A 19,635-nucleotide genomic window follows, 5' to 3' on the forward strand; every position below is an offset into this window, starting at 1 on the left:
GGTTTGCAATTTGGAATTGCTAACAAGTGAGTTAGGGTGAAAATGCTTGTAAATGCTTTGGTTACCAATTTTTGTCCTTGCTATTTGTGTTGGTCTGCACTGGCCTCCTTCACTGCCATTTCTCAAGAAGGTTTGTGCTGTCCTGTGTCATCCTCTCTGCAGAGGAATGTGATGATTAGGCTTGGCTCAGAACACAATTTGTTGGCAAAGTTTTTCTTATGAGTACTAAAGATGTTTGAAGCGTTATGATGATGATGATTATCGTCCTTGACAAAGATAGCCCAGACAAAGCATAAACGCTGGATCCGAAAATACATTTAAAAATAAGCCAGCCTGTTCACAAACCATTTCTTACCTCACCCAGCAGCTATTTATGACAACATTTTATATTGTTTCTAATTTTAAGCAATTAATACCCAGCACCAGCAGTTGAATCCCCATTTATTAGATAGCTATCCCCTCCAGTATTTCTGCACGACTTCTTGCTGTCAAGTATCCTTGTACCCAGCCAAAAATGACACGCTTGAAGCAAGCGGTGTATATTTAATGCAGCGCATTTTCAACCCTTGCTTTCATTTTTTAGTGGAAGCGTAATAAAATAGAGTAGCTGGACAAAGAAGAGAACTTGCTTGTGAAGAGGTTGGTGGGTTTTAAGTAAACTTCTTAATGCATGGTTTAGTCACTGGCTTTTTTCCTGCTTGTTATTGACGTAATTGCCTGTCAGTCTCATCTGATAGTAGAATTGCTGGGGGCATGGTGTCTTGGATCGTGTGGCAAAAACTGCTAGCTATTGACTTATGTGCATGTGCGCGCTGCTCTGCGCTGAATTAAATGTCAGATATACTCAAGTGTGTGGGTGGGTGGGGGCTATGTGATTTGGTTCTCCCTCATTGCCTTGTCAAGAAGTACACTAACACAGCTAATGGAGATCCTCGAGCTCAGAAGGAGAAGGGCATTCAATTGACAGCCACCTTCCAAACAGTCAAAAAAGATAGCTTCATACAGCAGCAGGGGGAAATGTGCGGTTTTAAGAAGAAACTTTTCTAGAGGCAAGGAATAATAAAGAGTGTTTTCAAATGGATTTTCTCACCCTTAAAGACACTGTGTTCAGGGAATATCAGTATGCAGAGTGTTGGTTTTGTGGTCAACGTCTACATCCCTACTGTGTGGGCCCCACGACGTGCTGGAGGAGATCAGTGCTGCAGAGGGGCCCAACCAAGGCCATTCATAGAATCATAGAATCATAGGATTCCCTGGGTTGAAAAGAACAACAGTACTCATCCAGTTTCAACCCCCGGCTATGTGCAGGGCCACCAACCAGCAGACCAGGCTGACCAGAGCCACATCCAGCCTGGCCTTGAATGCCTGCAGGGATGGGGCACCCACAGCCTCCTTGGGCAACCTGTCCCATTGCATCACCACCCTCTAGGTGAAAAACTTCCTCCTAATATCCAACCTAAACCTCCCCTGTCTCAGTTAAAGCCATTCCAGGTTCCTGGGAGATCTTTGTTGAAGGATTGTGATTGTGGTAGAAATTTTGTTTCTTTCTATTCTAACCACATTTTATAATATTTTTTTTTTTAACAGAGGAAGAATTTTCTTTCTCTCAAGCCAGTATCTCTCTGGTGAACCAGATGAACCTTTAATATGCTGAATTTAGTCATAGTAGCTGCCTGAGTTTACCCTTATTTATTTATTTTGTTTAATTCTGCCAGGTGAACAAGTACTGAATTTGTTGGGCACGCTGTTCTGTATCACTTCTAAATAACATCTGTCTGAAGTAGCTTGTTATCTTTAAGTTTCTGGGTGACTTCTGTTTCAGCTTCCCTTTCAGCCATGATGAGCAGATATTTTTACTGTCTGTTTTTGTATTGAAGAATTTGTAAAGCAAAACCGCTTCAGCTGACCTGTTGTTGTTATTACAAACAATTTATTGCATCGTGTGATGCAAATAAAATAAATCAGATGCTGCAGTGACCTAGATACTCATTATGTATTTATGGGAATAAATATATTTAGCATTTATTTATACTGTTCTTCAATCTCACATGCTGCAGTCTCTTGGTTACTCAGACCTCTGCTGGGAAAATAACATTATTGCCACCCATTCTGCAGGTTAGGAAACCTCAGACAGGAGACTTAAGTAAGTGCTGTAGGCTATGTAAGATATAATTATAAGAACTAGGATTAGATGTTGGGAGTCTCAACTCCCTGTGTTGTGTGCAGACGTCTTGTTGCTGGCTGATAAAATCTGTGGATAACAAAGACCAAGGAGGTAAGGAATGATAAGGGCAGGATGATCACACAAAGTGATTTGGTCATTTGATTGTACATTTGATTGAGTACATTAAGTGTTTTAAATCTAGCCAGAAGCACTAGAGGAGATGAGAAATGTTGGCTTGCCTTGGCTCAGGTGTCTTTGGGGTGAAGTGTTTCTGTGAGAAGGCCTTATGTAAAGGAAGGGAGGGAACAATGCAGATTGGTACTCAGCTTTGAAAACAGAGAAGTAATGAACAGCTTTACAGGTAGATTTTTCTCTCCAATCTGATGTTGGTCACACATCAGGTGCAGCAAAAAAGTGGTAGATCTGAAGGGTGTTGAGAAAACTATAGGCTGGAGCTGTTGGAAGCTTCTTTTTGTTATCAGAACATTTGAATGATTTTCTTCTATCTTCTGTTGCTTGTTATTCTGCTGGAGAGTTTAGGCAGATGGTGTTTCGTCGGGTCTGAGGCATGGCGCTCTCCACCACATGCTTGTAACTGTTCTAACACTCTCCTTTCTGTTCTTGATTAACATTTACTACACCACGGTGCTCTTCTTCCTGATGTTCAGCTCAGAAAGGGAATGAAGCAGCACTCCTCTGATGCAGAGATTTGCCCTTAGGACTGTGGGTACAGGTGCTATGCTTGGGGCCTCATCCCTTACACCTCTTTGTTTTCACTCCCTCAGGCAAGGTCTCGAGTTCCCTGTGAGCAAAAGTTGCCCTACATCGCGATGTCACGGCACCACAGCCGGTTTGAAAGAGATTATCGGGCCGGGTGGGATCGTCGGGACTGGAGCTCCAACGGCAACCACGTCAGCAGCACCAACTGCAGCAGTGCTGCCAGCACCAACAGCAACAACCGCCCTGGGCTTCTGCCCCTGCCCATCGTCCCTTCCCGGCTCCCCACTCCAGCCACAGCCACTTGTACCACCGTCAGCAGTGATGTGATCACGAGCCTGGTGGCCAACTCATCTCCAGCTTCAACTACCAAAGTAAGAACTCTGTATTTTTTTTTTTTTTTTTTATTCCGAGTTTGATGTGTTTGAGGGGAAATTAGAGGTGGAGGAGCATCATCTGTCCCTTCGCAATATCTGTGTTCGCAGTGTAGCACATAATTGAGCTGACTGTTCTTCCTCAAAGACTTAACGAGTTTCCATGTTTCTGAGAGGCCCAGGGCTAAGCAGAGCAAACTCCGCTTTTCTTCTAGCACTGCCTACATTTGGGCTTTCCATTGCTTTTCCTTGTTCCCATTTTTGCTTCTGGGAATGCTCTTCTCCCTTCACCAAGGCAGGGCTGTGTTTGACGATAGGTGGATATGGGTTTTGTGCAGAAAGGAGCAGAAGAGGCACAAAAGCCATAATTTTGGCTGAATGGTGGGTTTTCTTCCCTCTATTTGTAACTTTCCTATAAGGTTTTCATAGCCTTGTTAGTAGTGCACATTAGAGTGCAACAGCAGGATTGTTACAACCGGGCTCTCTCACTTGTACAAAAGCACACACTAAAAAGGAAGGAAATTTCAGACCAAAGAATTGAAACCATTAGTAAACCATTGATTTGTTGTTGTTGTTGTTCTAATATATAATCAGGGGAAGGGGGCAACTTTTCCTTTAAGAATAAAAAATAAAAAAATTAGTACTTTTAAACCTGCAAAGTACAAGTTATTATTCTGGTAGAAAGTTGGGGTTTCTTTGTGCATGCAAATTCAAATAGAACAGCTGGGGAATACAGAACCCTGGCAAATTGTAAAGGTGACCACAGTGTTAGCAAAGTGAGCCAGAAGCACTGCTGGTTTTCTTTTTATGATATTTAAATTTTCTTTCAACTTGGTTTCATTTTAATAACTGCTAGTGCCAAATGCAGCAGACACAGACAGGGGGAAAGGAGACAATAAAGTTATTTAAAGCCGAGAGCAAGCTGAAATTTTACTGCAGTACCATTATTATATTGATTTTATTTTTTCACACTGTGGAAAAACAAGGTCAATGCTCTAAAAGGGAATATTAGGCCAAAGTTTACGTTGTCTATGGTTTTAAAAATTTTCCATAGTGTCTTCAAATTATCTTCATTTGAAAGAAGCCAATCAGATTCAGATCAAAACATATTTAGGGTTCTCCAGATGCTATCCGCAGATAGATGCATTTCAATCGTGCTTTGTCTATAGAAGATTGAGGCAATTTTGGAGCCAAAGCAGTCATTTTATTTATCATGACCTTTGTTCCTGGGTCTGCTTAGAGTCCAGCTATTGTCAGAAGCTGATCAGCCCTTCTCCCAGATGTTCAAACCCATTTTGAAGCACAGCAGTGCCAGTAAACCATGTGTTTACTGGGGGAGAGGAGGCAGGAACTGCAAGTTAAATGCCTTTTGATCATATGTTCAATGTGAACTGTTTTCTAAATTACCTTATTAGGCAATTTTCTGATTACTTTCATTAGTAAGAATGTTTTGGTATGAATAGATCAAAAGCAATAAACAGGCAAGAATGGAGGTAGCATGGGACACTTTTTGTTCAGAGAACTGTTAATCAGCTGTGTAATCTCCCATAAAATTAATGTGCAAAAATGCCTACAGTCTTTGCCCCAGCCTCTTCTGCCAAAAATCAGCTGCGCAGCTCTAGAAATTCAAAAATGCACGTACTAAAGAAAAAACTTTGAAAGGGAAGGGAGGGAGGTAGGATCAACAGAGATGTAAGAGTCTAGTGCATAGCAAGCTTCCAACTAATGATGTGGAACGGTGTCAGAAGAAAACATCAGGTGCTCATACATACTCATGTTCACCCTTCCTGTCTCTGCCTCTCTCCCTCACACACAGCTGATTTACACTTGTGGTTAGCAGTGTCCCCAGCCATTGCCTTTCTCTTGTGAAACCCAGCTGATGGTTAACTGTAAAAAATTAGGTCTGTATAACGAGGAAATCGCAAGTCAGGAGAGTGAAGTGGTTGCATAGTTTATTTAAAGGAAATAGGAATGTGCCAAGTTTTCTCGAGCTGTGGAGAACTCACAGGCTACAGTCTGCAGCCATTTTGGGAGTATTTTTATGGAGGGCCAGTGGCAACTTAAACTGTGAATGCCTTAGTTTAATTTTGTGATCAGAACGGGGATATTAGATCGCCTAGTTGTAGTCTTCTGCAGTCTAAACCTTCCTCAATGTTATGGCAGTTGTCATTAGACTCAATGATGAGCCTGGTGCCCCACACAAGAGGTGACGTGGTGGGTGAATAAAGTAATTGCATTGTTTTAGAGCAAGAAGGTTGAGAACATAGTTCTTTTCCTGTAATAGTCCAGGGATATGGATAAAGGCAGTGATGTGCCTCCAGGCTGAAGAGAGAAAGGCCTCTTTGTTTTATCCAGTTACCAGTTTTGACTTTATTGTATCTTCCTGATCTGTTCTGAAGAGCATGAAGAATGGAGGCCAACCCTTTGTTTTGTGTTCCTTCTATTTGATTATGCTCCCAGTTACAAGTTTGTTTCATTTACTTTATAAGTCATTCATTCTACCTTCAGATTTCTGGTCACCGGTTCATCTGGTTTCCTGCAGTGTTCCAGTTTTAGTAGCCTCCAAAAGGACTGCGTATCTTTTTGTGTCCCGTCCAATTCCTCATTTGCCTTTGAAAATCTGGATACTAAAACCATATGCAACGTTTCAGCATCATACTGTTCCTTTGTACAGAGATAAAAGTGCTCCCTTTCTCTGTTCTCATGTATACAGAGCTGATAATTGTTCCAGACTTTTTTTGCCGAGATGCTGGGAGCACACATAGCATTTCCCTCTTGGATGCTGCTTCCGGAGTAACTGCTTTCACGGGTATAGAATCAGAGTCACAGAATCATAGAATGTACAGTCATATGTTCATAATATAGTTATATGTTCATAGACTCATATGGTTCAATCACATGATACAGTCATATGTTCATAGAATCATATCATAGAGTCATAGAACAGCTTAGATTGGAAGGGACCTTAAACATCACCCAGTCCCAGCTCCTCTGACATGGGCAGGGTTGCCACCCACCAGAAGAAGCTCCCCAGAGCCAACCTAGCCTTCAGTACCTCCAGACATGAGGCATTCACAGCTTGTCTGGGCAGTGCCAGAGCCTCCCCAGTCTCTGAGTAATTTTAGCCTAACATCTGATGTAAACCTCCCCTCTTTCATATTTAAACCGTTCCCCCTAGTCCTATCACTATCTGTCCATGTAAAAAGTCAGTCTTCCTCCTGTTTATACACTCCCTTCAAGTAATGGAAGGCCACAATGAGGTCTCCCCAGAGTCTTTTCTTCTCCAAGCTGGACAAGCTCAGTTCCCTCTATCTTTCTCTCTAAGAGAGATTCTCGAGGCCTCTAATATCTTCATGGCCCTTCTGTGAATCCACTTCACATCTTTCTCACGTTGGGAGAATGGGCTGCCTTCCTTTCCTAACATGCGTAGCTGTAACACTTGTTGCGTGAAAACTCATCATTTCATATGAAGGCCTTATTCTTCTTACTTCCCACTCCTTTAATATCTTTTTTATCCACAAATTTAGCAGTACTTTGCACATTTACTTCCAAATCTTGTTTGAAAAGTTGAATACCATTTCGCCTAATATCATTTCTTGTCTCATTTACCATTGGCAGCTAATCTTTGAGGAAAAACTCTGTTTACCAATTCTTAATTCACTGAACACCGCTGTTGTGAAGTGCAAAGTCTTTAATCCAAAACACTGCACAGTGCTAAGTCAGTAGTTACTAAAAATGCATACCCATGTCATTGTTCTCCATTACATGTTATCAAGTAGAGTTATCATTAGAGTTATCTCAGTCTTCTGATGGTCCATATTGACAGGCTTTGGTGATATTCCTGTCCTTCAACTCCTGATTCACTGAATCCCAAAATGACAAATTCAAAATGGACGAAAAGCCTTGTTTTCTCTCTCGGTACTTGTCTGGACTGTGAAACTGCCTATATTGGTGCTGAAATAGCTCAGGGAATTTTATCAATAAATGGTTAGAAGGAGCACTAGGCTATGTAATCTGGCTGAAACATTTGGTGTTTAAATGATCATGGAAATGTATGTAAGATTAAAGACTTCACCCTGAATTATGAGATATGAATGGCAAAAGCATTGGAAAGGAGAGGCAAACTTGATAAAATTAACTGTCGGAGAGAGGTGAAACCATCTTCAGCAGGAAGCTTAATATATATAATGCCAGTGATGAGGGGGTTGGGCTTGAGCTGTGTTTTTATGCTTCAGGAAGAGCTTTTAACATCGTTCTGCGGAGGGCTTTGGAAGGATTTTATTGCTAATTATTAATGTGCAGGAGAACTTTAGAACTAATTATACTTTGCAGACCTTTGAAATTTGTTCTCAAAGCGTACCTGTAATCTTCTTAGCACAGATGCTTTGGTACAAATCACACTTAGTGGATCTGCCACGTTTAAGTACTTACGGATGTTTGGTCTGAGTTATTTAAACAAAACAAAAAACCACCACCACCAAAAAAAAAACCCCAACCCTGTAGTTTCCTAAGCTTTATTTTTTAGCTGAACAAAATAATGGTGATACTTTGTGCTGCTGTAACCCATTTCATTGGAGGTTGCCAGTAGAAATAAGAAAACCCTCTCAAACCTCAGCAACTTATAAAAAATAATTTAATGCCTCACTTCCAGTGCACCATCAGGGAAGCTGAGGCACTAAGAGGTTCTGATCATTTCCTACATTGAGATCCTTCCTCAAGCCTGAAGTAGTCAGTAAGAGAGAGTGCTGCCATTAAGCTCCTGCGTTTACCCCAGTTCTTCATGTCCTGAGCCCAGTCAGGTATGGTGATGGAGATCAGGTTTGGCTTTGTCTGTGTTTGTGAGGCGTTGTTTGTTTTCTTGCAGCGAGGTTATTTGTTGGTAGAAGGAAGCTATCAAAGAAATCCATATAAGACTGCAGCACTGCTTAAGATATTGGCAACAAAACACTCTAAAATTCATTTAAGGATGCTGCCTGCCATTCCAAGTATGTTTTCTGTTCATCTCAACAGCACCTTCATTCTTTGTTGCTTTTCTGAATTACTTTGCGAGTTACTTGTACAATTTTCTCCATCAAAGCTCCTGTATCACAGCTTCAATTTAGAAGTGTTGTCATGGGCTGTAATTTGAAATTTTATTACCAAGAGATTTTTTGGTAATAGAACATTTACTTTTATCATCTCTATATTATTTTTAAATGCCTGAAAAGATTGATACATCAACAGAATCTGTGCAGTACCAGGCAAGATCTAGGGTTGTGTTTTTTTTCATTCAACCTTAATTTTAAAAACCTTTTGCTTGGAACACAAATTGATTCTTAAGCCCCCACACACTTAATGATTTGTTATTCTCAAGGTTAAACCTATGACAAATCTTATAAAAATGCCAGTCTTCGGTTTTGATAGGATTTTCTCCAGCCAAGCTTGGAGATAACTATATAGTTTTAAGTCTTTAAATAGCATAACTGAGATGTGATGCTGGCTTCAGCGCTCCCACAGCATTTAAGATATGTGTGTTGTTGCGCCTGTAGTTGTGATCCCACTGTGGTTAGCCATGCTTAGGATGTGGGAGAGAAGACAGAGATGGTAAAACATTTGTTCACCTCTCTGGAAATCCAAGCAAGGATTTCAAGGGAAAAATCGCCCCCACTGCTTTTGTCTCGGTGCATCATAGCAAGCAAATTGCATTGAAAAAATGCGTGGGGAGGGAAACAAATATATGTTAAAGGCAAAACAAGTCGGCGCAGCTGAGGAATGCATGGTAAAAAGGAATGAAGTGGAACAGCACAGAGTAAAATGTTCTGTGCTTCCTTTCTTTAAGGTCCAAAAAACGTGGTTCCCTCAATGGCAGTCTGTCATATGCAGCCGGTTTGCTGTACATTGCAGAATTTATATTGTCAGTTCTCTTCCTCTCGCTTCTGAGGTGGTGATTTGCTAAGCTGGTGTGTGGCTTCCACAAATATTTAAAATATTGATTAAGCAGAGGAAAAACAAACATGAATTGTTTTTTCAAGTTACGCCTTATGTTGTACATGACTAATTACATACAACAATTTGCTCTGCAATGGTAGCTGAAATTTATGTACTCTTTTTATTATAAAACATAAGAGGCTTGCATAAAGAGAGAGATTATAAATATTGGAATACAACAGTTGCTCGAAAACAGTCAAAACATGCAGCGATGAAGTATATAGGATCTGCTCTTCCAAGTTCTCTCTGCAAAGCTATTCTACCCATCCCTTGAGGGACTGTATTGATAGTTGGCATATTTTTGTCACCATTTCAGATAGTAGCCTGTCAATTCTTTGATCTGGATGTGATGCAGCAGTGCAGACCAAATGCAGCAATGGCAAAAGCTGCGTTTCACATCCACCTGATTCTTTTCGCAAATTACTGTGATGCTAAGTGGGGCTCTTCCACATGAAGCTGTAGTTGTGACAGAGTATTACATGGGTATAGGAAATCAAAGCAGTGTCCTGAGCATAACACACAACGTTTTGTAACAGAAGACAAGGGTAGGTCTTCCAAGGCGCCAAAATCACATTCTCCTGGTTCTCTAGGTTTGAAAGTTCAGTCAACTTTGCACAACCTGGAGTGCAGCTTCCAGGCTGTGCCTCCAGCAAGGGGTCTGCAGACAAAGAATGTCAAACACCCAAAGTTTGTGACACTGGTGGTAGTTGTGCCAGGAGGTAACAGTGTCACCAAGGGACAAGAGAGCATGGAGAGATCAGTGGTGTATTCCAAAACTGATGTACTGAAGCCTTGATGTAGAGCAACCAATAAGCTGAAGAGATACTCTGGGCAGTGTTGGAACTCCTCTATAGAAAGCTGATCTTAGTCTTTGGCCTTAGAGAGGGCTTTAATTGTGCTGATGATCTGTCACATCTTCTTATCATCGTATGTCTTCTCAAATGCATTTTTTACATATTTTCGAATGGTGTGGAAATTGAAATGTACGAAATGTGGTTTTAATTTGTCAACTTTTGTGGATACTTTACTGGACTGACATTGATTTGGAAGCCCTGGAATGCTAATTAATTTGTAAAGTCATAGAAAGCTACTTGGAGTCTTTGAATTGCGATGTGTTTATCATTTGTTGAAAGGGCTGAGAGGTCTGGCCAGTTTCTAGTCCCAGTTCCATTCAAAGATGAAAGTCTGCATGTTTGAAAGTCTAACTGACATAGCCAAGAACTTACAAGGTCACAAATGTGACAGCTTTGGGTAAAGAAGAAGTATTTCTAGGCTCTGGCACGTTAATTGAAAATATCTCAACTTCTATAAGAGATAAATATTAGTAATAACAGTAAGATAAACAAAATGTGTGTTGGCCAGGAGTTAAAAGCTTGATTCTTCAATATGATTTAGAGTTCTTATTTTCTTATTTTTTTCTCATCGTTACTTTCTTTTTGTGTATATTATTTGCAGATTATCCATTAAAAATCCAGCAGAATATAAACATCTGCCATTCAGGAGGCGCGTGTATTCATTTGGAAGATCTGTCACAGCCTCCTGTTAGGCTAAAAAATCCTGCCCATGAGTTTCTTTGTCTGAGATGCTGATTACTCAAGGTTTTATTGTCCAAGGAGCATTACTCCTGAAGGAGGGCAGGCTGTCTGCATTGTAGATGGATCAGATCCGGAGGTTGGTTGCTGTCATTTAGGAACATAGTGCTGTTGTCACTGTCAAACACAGCTACAAAAAGAATTTTATGGGGAGTCATTTGGCAGTTTCCTATTATTTCTGCTGTCAGTGGCTAACTTAGTCAGGTAGGCCCTGTAAATTATTTTCAAGACAGCTGGTTCTTTAAGTAATTTCTGATTCCGACATTGCATGAAGAGGGCAATGTCAGGGAAATCATTGAGGGAGGGAATGAGTAGATTGAAGGTTTGGTGCAAGGGAGCCAAATGCAAACAGTTTGCAGAAGGCTTCAGAGGCAGTTGGGTGGGATGTCTCCAAATCATAATTTTTGTTAACAGTAATGTAAAAATAGTGGTCATTTTTTAAAACGTAATTTGACTGCTTCTCAGAAGGAAAATAAACTGCCAAATGGATAATATTTGTGTGATGGCATTTGTTTCCTCAAATTACTGCTTTGTTTGGACTCTTCAATTTAGAACGCCCTTGCAAAACACGTGAACCAAGTGAATAGGAAGGAAGGAAGAAATAGAGAGAAAGAGGAGGAAAGAAGGAAGGGAAGAATTGTGCAAAGCTTCACCTCTCCCTAAATTTTTTACCTAGGAGCGTTAAACTGTGTTAACCTCTTCTCTCAGGCTCCTTGTGCTGCGGTACGGCACACCTGCAAACAGTGGACACAGGCTGATGCTCTTTGGGTATACAAGGAAGCTCTGATCACTCCGAGTTGATGTTAAAGAAGCACCACTGCCCTTCCTACAGTCCCGAAAAATCTCTTGTAAAGAGTCCCCAGACCTTTAAGAAGACCGTGAAGATCTTGTGATTTGATGGCATGAAATGCAGGCAGGCTGTGCTGTTTCACACTGTCAAAATAGTGCCAGGAATCACATTACGGCAGCAATGCTGAGCTGTTCTCCATCCCATCTGAACAACGCACACAAGGTGCAGAGATCTTCTGCATGACTGGAAGTGCAGTGACACACTATCTTGTGTGTGGGCAAAACACTAGTTCATTGTCAGTGCCTGCAGAGCACTCTAGGGGAAACCACAAAAGGAATTCCTCACCCTTTTTTCTAACTCCAGTTTCTACTTCTAGAACAAGCTGTGATGGAGATTTGTAGTGAACCATTACTTTGAAAAGTAGCATGTAGAAGAAGGATAAGCTTGCAAGTACCCATGTCCTTCTGGGGGATTTTCTCTTGGTATTTGAAGCCTCACTACATGTCCACGTATTGGTTAACTTTTAGTACTGTTCTTGGATGACATGGACACTCTGCAGCAAACAAAATGTATATTTTACTCTGGTTTAGAGGAACTGACTGCTCTGGAATTCTCCTCAAAGTCCATCTTCCATTTCTGTTTTGGTTGTTTTGTGCCGCTGTCAAGCTGAAATATATGTGGCTGTTAACCCACTACAATTTAGCATCTCCAAGATGATTCACTTTGGAAAACAAAGCCTGAAGAAGTTCTGCTGAGAAAAATATGTTGTCTGTAGAGTGGTGTTGTTTGTGTGTAAAGTGATATGCACCCACTGTATAAATAATGAATAATAGCTAGTAATAAATTCTTCATATTGTAGCATTATTTCTTACTGTTTATGATCCTAAGTCTTTTATGATAATCCTGAAACAAAGCACTGAGAAGTATGTGAATAATATTTACTACTGCTAAGTTGTTACACATGTCAAGAAAGAGAATCTTTTTTGACTTTATAACTGGAATGTTTAAGACTATATACTGCTTATGCGATTATATTATATATAATTAAAGTTATTCCTTTATCCTAAAGGAACAGGGTGTGTTACAAAAAGTCCATGCATTCAAAACCACTGAAGTAGTGCTTTGAGGTGCATTGGTCAGCTAACAAGTGGAATGTCCCTAAAAAGCAATGCTGGGCATATTTTAGCCATGTGTTCCCCCGCAAATACCATATCTTTTAAAGAAGTGGCAATCATTGTACAGTCAGCTTTGTCGTACAACAAGATACTGCACTGCCCCTGGGACGATCTAGTTGCCTGGCCTCCTAGAGGTTCAGTAATTGCGCAGTTGGTGTATAGGAGCCAAACAAGCAGAACTGGAGGCTCTCCCACCTGAACAGGGAAATCCTGACTGAGCCAAAACAAGCAATGAATGTGTATGAGAGCAGGAAGAATCTTAGAATCACAGAGTGATTAAGGTCAGAGGGGACCCCTGGAGGTCTTCTGCTCCACCTTCTGCTCAAGCATGGCCTCCTGGAGCTGCTTGCCTAGGACTACATCCAGGTGACTTTTGAAGATCTCCAAAAAGAAGACTCCACAACCTCTCTGGGCAACCCGTGTCAGTGATCTGTCATCCATATGGTGCCAAAGTGCTTCTTAATATTCCATTTTCTCTACTCCAGGCTTCACAGTTCCAGCTCTCTCGGCCTTTCTTTATATGAGAGAGGATAGGCTACTAAGGCATTATTTGGAAACACTGCTTTGCTGTGCAGGTTTAGAATTAGGAATACGAAAGCTCAGCAAGAATTAAAATTGGCAAGAGATATGAAGAACAGCGAGAAGGGTGCCTATAAATACATTGGCAGCAAAAGGAAAATATGGGCTTACCGCTCAGTGTGTAAAGTCCCAAATGGAAATATAAGAAGCAAATACAGTTGGTGCTGCTTTTTCCTTGATCTTTACTGGCATGGGTTCTTCCAGGTCCCTTTGTCTGGTGGCAGAATCTGGAAGAGGGAACTACTGCTCTTAGTAGAGAACAGGCGTAAGGACAGGGATAGACGATAAGGAGTGATCTTACAGAACACTGACTTAAGTCAACTGAACATACACAAGTCCATGGGGCCATACAGGATGCATCAAGTGAATGATGAACTGATGCCATTTTGAAGACACTCACAGCCATCCTAGAGAAACCATCGTGCCAAGGGAGTTTTCTGAGGATAAGGAAAGTAAATGGTCATAGTGTTCCACAAAGTGGGCAAGAAGAGGAATCCAGGAAACTATCAGTTTATCAGCCCAGCCTCAGTGTCTTAGAAGATTGTATAGCACACCTTCCTAGATGTCCAGCTACATGAAAGACCAGAAGATGACTGCAAGAGCAAAACATATCTATCCAACCTGATGATGGTCTTCTATGATAGATTTGTACACAAGAGTTGTACTTGGAATGAAATATTCCCCCGCACTTTTCCAAACTGAGCAGAAAATAGGCAGAAAGTAGCTTTGTAGAAAAGGAACGGCAGGTCCTTCCTTAGTGTAGGTTTCAAATGAGTTAGCAGTGCAGTGAAGGCCAACCAAGTAATGGGATGTACTAGTGAGGCAATAGGCACCAGTTCAAACTGTCAATTCTGTGACTGCCTCTCAAGCACCACGTCCAGTTTTAGGCTCCCATGTGCAAGCCAAACAATGACCTACTGTTACAAGTGCAGTGGAGAGTCACCAAAATGATGTGGGGATCAGAGCTGAAGACATGGAGAAGCTGAGCTGATACTGCTAAGCATGGACAAGACTCGTTGGCATGGAGGGTAGGACTCCGCCCTGTGCCTATCTAAAGTGCAGTATAAAGACACGAGAGTAGATTCTTCCTGGTGAAAGGAAGAAGAGCAATGAGCACAAATTGTGCCAAGGACAATTTGGACTACATGTAAGGGAGCAAAAATTCTCTGTTTTATGTCCAAAACTGGAGTAATGGCCGAAAGCAGCTACAGGTTCTCTACTCTAGCTGCAAGTTCAGCTTGACGAGACGAGGAGCGCACTAATTACATGAAAGATCACCATGTTTTGAGGAAGATTGGAGTAGTTTAGCTACAGAGGTCCCTTCTAAGCAAAAGCATTCTATTATGCAATCCTGACGCTGTCCTAGAATTGAACCATCACTAAACATACTTCACAAAGCAGAGGTATTGTCAGTTTGCTTTAAAAGAATTCCCAGAATCCTCCTCAGCTGATAAATACTAAATCCTTGAATTTATTCTATCTCTTCTGAGCCTAACTCCTATCTTGGCATAGTCATCACAGTTTTGTTTTTGAACAGCTTGTTTCCTTTCGAATTTCTACCTCATGCTGGGACGGGGTATGACTGAATAATTTATCTTCCTTTTCCTCAAAAGCAAAGCAATAGTTATACTCCACACAGATTCACTACATTATTCTGCTTCTAAGCTTCTATTAATTATCTTTATCATCCCTGCTTTTAAAGGTCTAGCACTTATCTTTGCAAAGTTCTTTAAGTTGGATGATGGAGGAAAATTTGTGTATTAAATCCCATTCTTGCTCATGAAGCTTTAAACTCCATGTGATAAACCTTTTTTCCACTGCTTGCAATAATTCTTTTGGCAGTTTTCTTCTGACCAGAGTTTCTGATGTGTAGAACTGATGGCTTTTGAGGTCATTACGCACATACGTAGTTATCTTGGGATATGCTGCTTCTTTGACTAACACATACACATATATACAATTTTTATAAGCACAGATACTTTCCTTGCCATGTACAAAGTTGCTAAGACCTGCTATGGCAATAATACTTAGCTCAGAAACAGGGAGGGATAATGTTGTTTCAGTGTTTTTAGAATTCCTGAGTTTTTGTGTAAGTTGCCTTTGTTTCATCACTGCTTGCTCTGTGAAGGTTCAGGGCAACTAAAGCACAGTGTCGGTGCTTTTCAAATCTGGGGGCATCCTCAATTGAGATGAACCAGCTGGAGTGGAGAGGAGTCTTTAAGAAAAGTTGGTCTAGACTCTTTTAAAAAAGCTTTCTTTCAGAGAATGAATATCTGTGTTTTGTGGCACCTGCCATAGAAGAAACCTTGTCCCTCCCTGGCAGTAAGTCTGCAAAAGCCAATCTTTATTATATGGCCCCAAGATCTGTTGGCAAGGAAGCAGATTTGTTCTGCAGCTAAATCTTTAGGCCATTCTTTTGATATGGAACCGAGAAGGTGGTTAAAAAGCGAGGAAGGGCAACTGCAGAACCTACTGCACTACACTTGAACACTGTGACTTTTTGCATCTACCTCTTTGAAGCAGGAGATTAAATACAGACATTAAGCAATTCTGCAAAGTTTGTGGACCAATCCACACTTTCCTTCATTTTTATTTTTTTTTTTACTTTTCCACTTCACTCTTGATGTCTTTTTCCTTCTTCTCCATTTCATGTCAGACATTTTATTTAGATTTTCCTGACATTTCCCAGAGCATATCTGTAGTTACTGGATGCACCGTAGCTTGCTGACAGCTCCAAGCGAAGCACTGGTAAAAAAATAAGGCACACTTGATGCTTACCACAACTATTTTGACCTTCTAGTTTCTTAACAAATGCAGCACCTCTGAGAAAATAAGACTGATTGGAAAATAAAACTTGGGGGAAAGATAAAAAGAAGGAAAGGAATCATGAAAATGCATACAGATTTTTTATTTGGTCAGATACTCCTTTTTATGTGTCTGTTTTCCAGTGAGCTCTGCTCACAATACAGCTACATTTGGCAAGGTCAGAGCTAGATGATTTAGCGGTGCCAAAGCATGGGTCCAAGAGCTGGAATGTGACCATCTATACCATTAAATTGTTAGCACAGGCTCTGCTGTGCTTTTGGCTTGGGCCAGCCAGCCCTGTCATAAATGATACTGAGGCATGGCTTGGGGATTAGCAAGGGCCAGGAGCCATTCTCAATCAGCAGTTTGGATAGAGCCACCCTATTTTGGAAGATAAAAGTATATAATCCTGGGAATGTGGCTATGCCATATCATTTGGCCGCAGAACCATATAAAAGGCCCTGGCCCTGTTCAGTTTTCTAGTCACTGGGAAGGCTGTGTGTTGGAGACAAGACTGCTTACTTGACTCTACTGTTCCATATTTACTAAGTTATATCTGGACAATAAGGAATACAGTCACATCTCTACTTGATCTGTTCTTTAAGCAGGCTAGTAGCTGTGCATTAATGTGGTATGATTTGTCCCTGTTGTAATTGTCACAGCAGCTGGAATGGTTGGCAAAACCGGTCTCTCATTATAAATACATAGTTTGCACCAAAAGTAACGCCTCCTGTTTATTTCCATAGAAACAAAGAGCACAATGATACCATTTGATAGACAATCCTCAGCTACAAGGCACTGTTTTTCAACATAAGCACCAGCACTAGCATTTTTGCCAGCTGCAAACAAGTGCCTGCATGCCAAGCTCATAAAAATCTGCGCTAGTAGAATGACCCACTGTCACCATTGCCTCAGCTGAAATGCACCACCCACTGCCTCACTGCACTCACATCCACTCTTTGGCCTCCATAAATGTTCAGCAAGTGTCGATGAATATCAACAGATGCCATTTTTTCCACCTGGAGGAATTCACAGAATCATCAAGGTTGGAAAAGACCTAGAACATCATCTAGTCCAACCATTACCAATACTTCAGAGACACTCCTTTGCTTCATACACGTTTCCATGTCAGACACCATTTTGTCACGCTGCCTCTGCTTCCACCTTTCACATGGCAGTAGAATTTAATGGAATATTTGTGGAAAAATTCAGCTTCTACCACCATATCACCACCGCATTCATCTCTGACATTGTAGGCCAGCATAATGAAATAGGAGGCATTAATTTCAGAGCAGCCATTACTGAAGTATATAGTCTGAGGGAGTCTAGAGGTGTATTTTCTAGGGAACTGTTGCAGTAATTTATCAGAAATCTTTGTCATGGTCTTGCGAAGCAGCCACCTACTGCTGGTAAATATAGTCCCTGTATCATAGTGAAGAATATGTTATGCAGATGTTCCTGGTGGCAATGAGTTATTTTTATGTTTTCTTTTGGATCTGAAAATAAGAGATTGTGTTAGATTCTGGATGGATGTTGGCATACGGCTGGTATGAAAGACCACGTTATCCATTAAGCGTTGATGTAGAAACGCCTCTCACACTACCTGTGCAATTGATTTTTCACTTACTAGACTGTATATTCTCTTTCTCTCTCACCACAGCACTGAATAGAAAATAATACTGCTTTCAGCCCATGAAGGCCCAATAAACCTGTGGTAGTTGCCAGGACAGGGGAAATTCCAAGAGTATGGTTATAACCTTTTGTCCTGTCCAGTTTTCATCTCCCATTTCCTGCTTCCGGAAGTAAAATTATCTATACATTCTAATATTTTTCAAGTACCATTTACTGGCAGAAGTTGCCTTATTTCATGAGTGGAAAGATGCAAACTGCTATGATGATGTACCTGCAAGAAAATTAGACTGAGGTTTTGCTTTTCCTCCCTGGAAGTGTTTAAGGCCAGGCTGGATAAGGCCCTGGGCAATCTGATCTGGTACTTAATCTGGCTGCTGGCAACACTACCTGTGGCAGGGTGGTAGGAACTTGATGATCCTTGAGGTCCCTTCCTACACAAGCCATTCTACGAGTCTGTGATTCTATGATTTTAGATCATCTAGCAAAGTAAAATCACACATACCCACTTGAACATGCTACAACTTCTACAGACATCATAGTAGCATGAAGAATCATAGAATGGTTTGGATTAGAAGGGATCTTTAAGATCATCTAGGTCCAATCCTTCTGCGATAAGCAGGGATGCCTCCCAGTAGACCAGGTTGCTGAAAGCCCCATCCAGCTTGGCCTTGAAGATGTGCCTGTATCTATGCTGGGTGATTTTGGCCTTGATTTTCAGTCAGTGCTGACAACATAATAGTCTTTCCAGTGCCAGATACTTTATCCAAAGCATTTATCACAAGGTATGTCCAATGGTCCATTTGTGATGGAGTTTGGATGGAAATCCATGAGCATATGTTGTCTGTGGTAGCCTTCCCCTCACAGCAGGCTACTGAAACAAAGCTCAGTGTGTCTCACCTGTGGTGTTATTTCTTGAATAGCTCTGGTGACTTGTTTTCCTCATCCTGTCAACCATAAAATCTGCCAAATTTACCATAGATTTGTAGAAGAGCAGTTTACGAGTCTGTGTGATGAACAGCTCAGGGGTTAATAGTGGGTGTTTTGCCTGTTGGGTTCAGTCAAACGTAACGCTATTAACACGAGGTAGTTGTTCAGTGCTGCTGAAAATGAGCTTCTGTTTCTCATCCCTTTTCCCTTTGTATTTCTGCTTCATTGTGTTTAGTGCCCTGACTGTTCACTTTTCCTTTGGAGGTGACTGTTCCTGGACAGAATAAAAGTACAGAGACAGAGCGGTGTGAAAATGTGCGTACCGCTGCTGAAAGCCTTTTACAAGAGCTAGACTGCTTGGAGAAAGAAAGAAAGAAAAGAAGGCATGCAGTTGCAGGAAGCAAATCTAAATAAGCTCCCACTCCACCTTTTTCAATTTACTGGAGGAAATACCTTTTTTCATATCATTTGACTTTTTGATTGTTAGATCAAATTGAGCCAGTTGGAATGAGGCTCAGTGATCAGAAGAGAAGTCCTGAAAACCTCTGTTTAGCTGCTCTCTGGTCTCTGTGCAATTGGTTTGCTTAAATTCGCTGTAATAACCTTTTAAGAGTCGTGTACCCATTCTTCACTGAGGACCCTGCTGTGCATTGTGATTACGTTATCTGTTGCCTCCCTGAATCTTTAACATGATCAAAGTGTTGTGTTGTGGAGCCTGGTTTATTTTGTTTTGGTTTGCTTTTTTTCTCTATTTTTTTTTTTTTTTTTCCCTATACGAGCTTTTACTTTCAAAACATAAACATACATTGCTTGGTATCACTCCTCATGTCAGTCCTCTCGGCATTCGTTTTTTTTTACCTCCATTCCTCTTCAGAGTTCCTGCTTAGTAAGTACTGAACAATCATGCTGAGTA

General features: G+C 41.0%; 1 protein-coding gene across 21 annotated transcripts in view; it reads left to right on the top strand.

Annotated features, from left to right (window-relative positions):
* The window catches only part of KLHL29 (kelch like family member 29), a 397,537-nt gene that overhangs the window by 143,385 nt on the left and 234,517 nt on the right, over window positions 1-19,635 (top strand). For 19 of the 21 annotated variants that reach the window (XM_085543958.1, XM_032443409.2, XM_032443408.2 and 16 more), the window contains one exon: window positions 2,950-3,255. In XM_085543958.1, coding sequence (XP_085400084.1) covers window positions 2,950-3,255 — 306 coding nt within the window. Of the gene's footprint in view, window positions 1-583; window positions 640-2,949; window positions 3,256-19,635 lie in introns of all 21 variants that reach the window. The other 2 variants (XM_085543967.1, XM_085543972.1) reach the window with 1 other exon arrangement.

The sequence above is a fragment of the Coturnix japonica genome, chromosome 3 (genome assembly GCF_054131305.1).
Source record: "Coturnix japonica strain WE chromosome 3, WE-NBRP24, whole genome shotgun sequence".
NCBI classification, from domain to species: domain Eukaryota; kingdom Metazoa; phylum Chordata; class Aves; order Galliformes; family Phasianidae; genus Coturnix; species Coturnix japonica.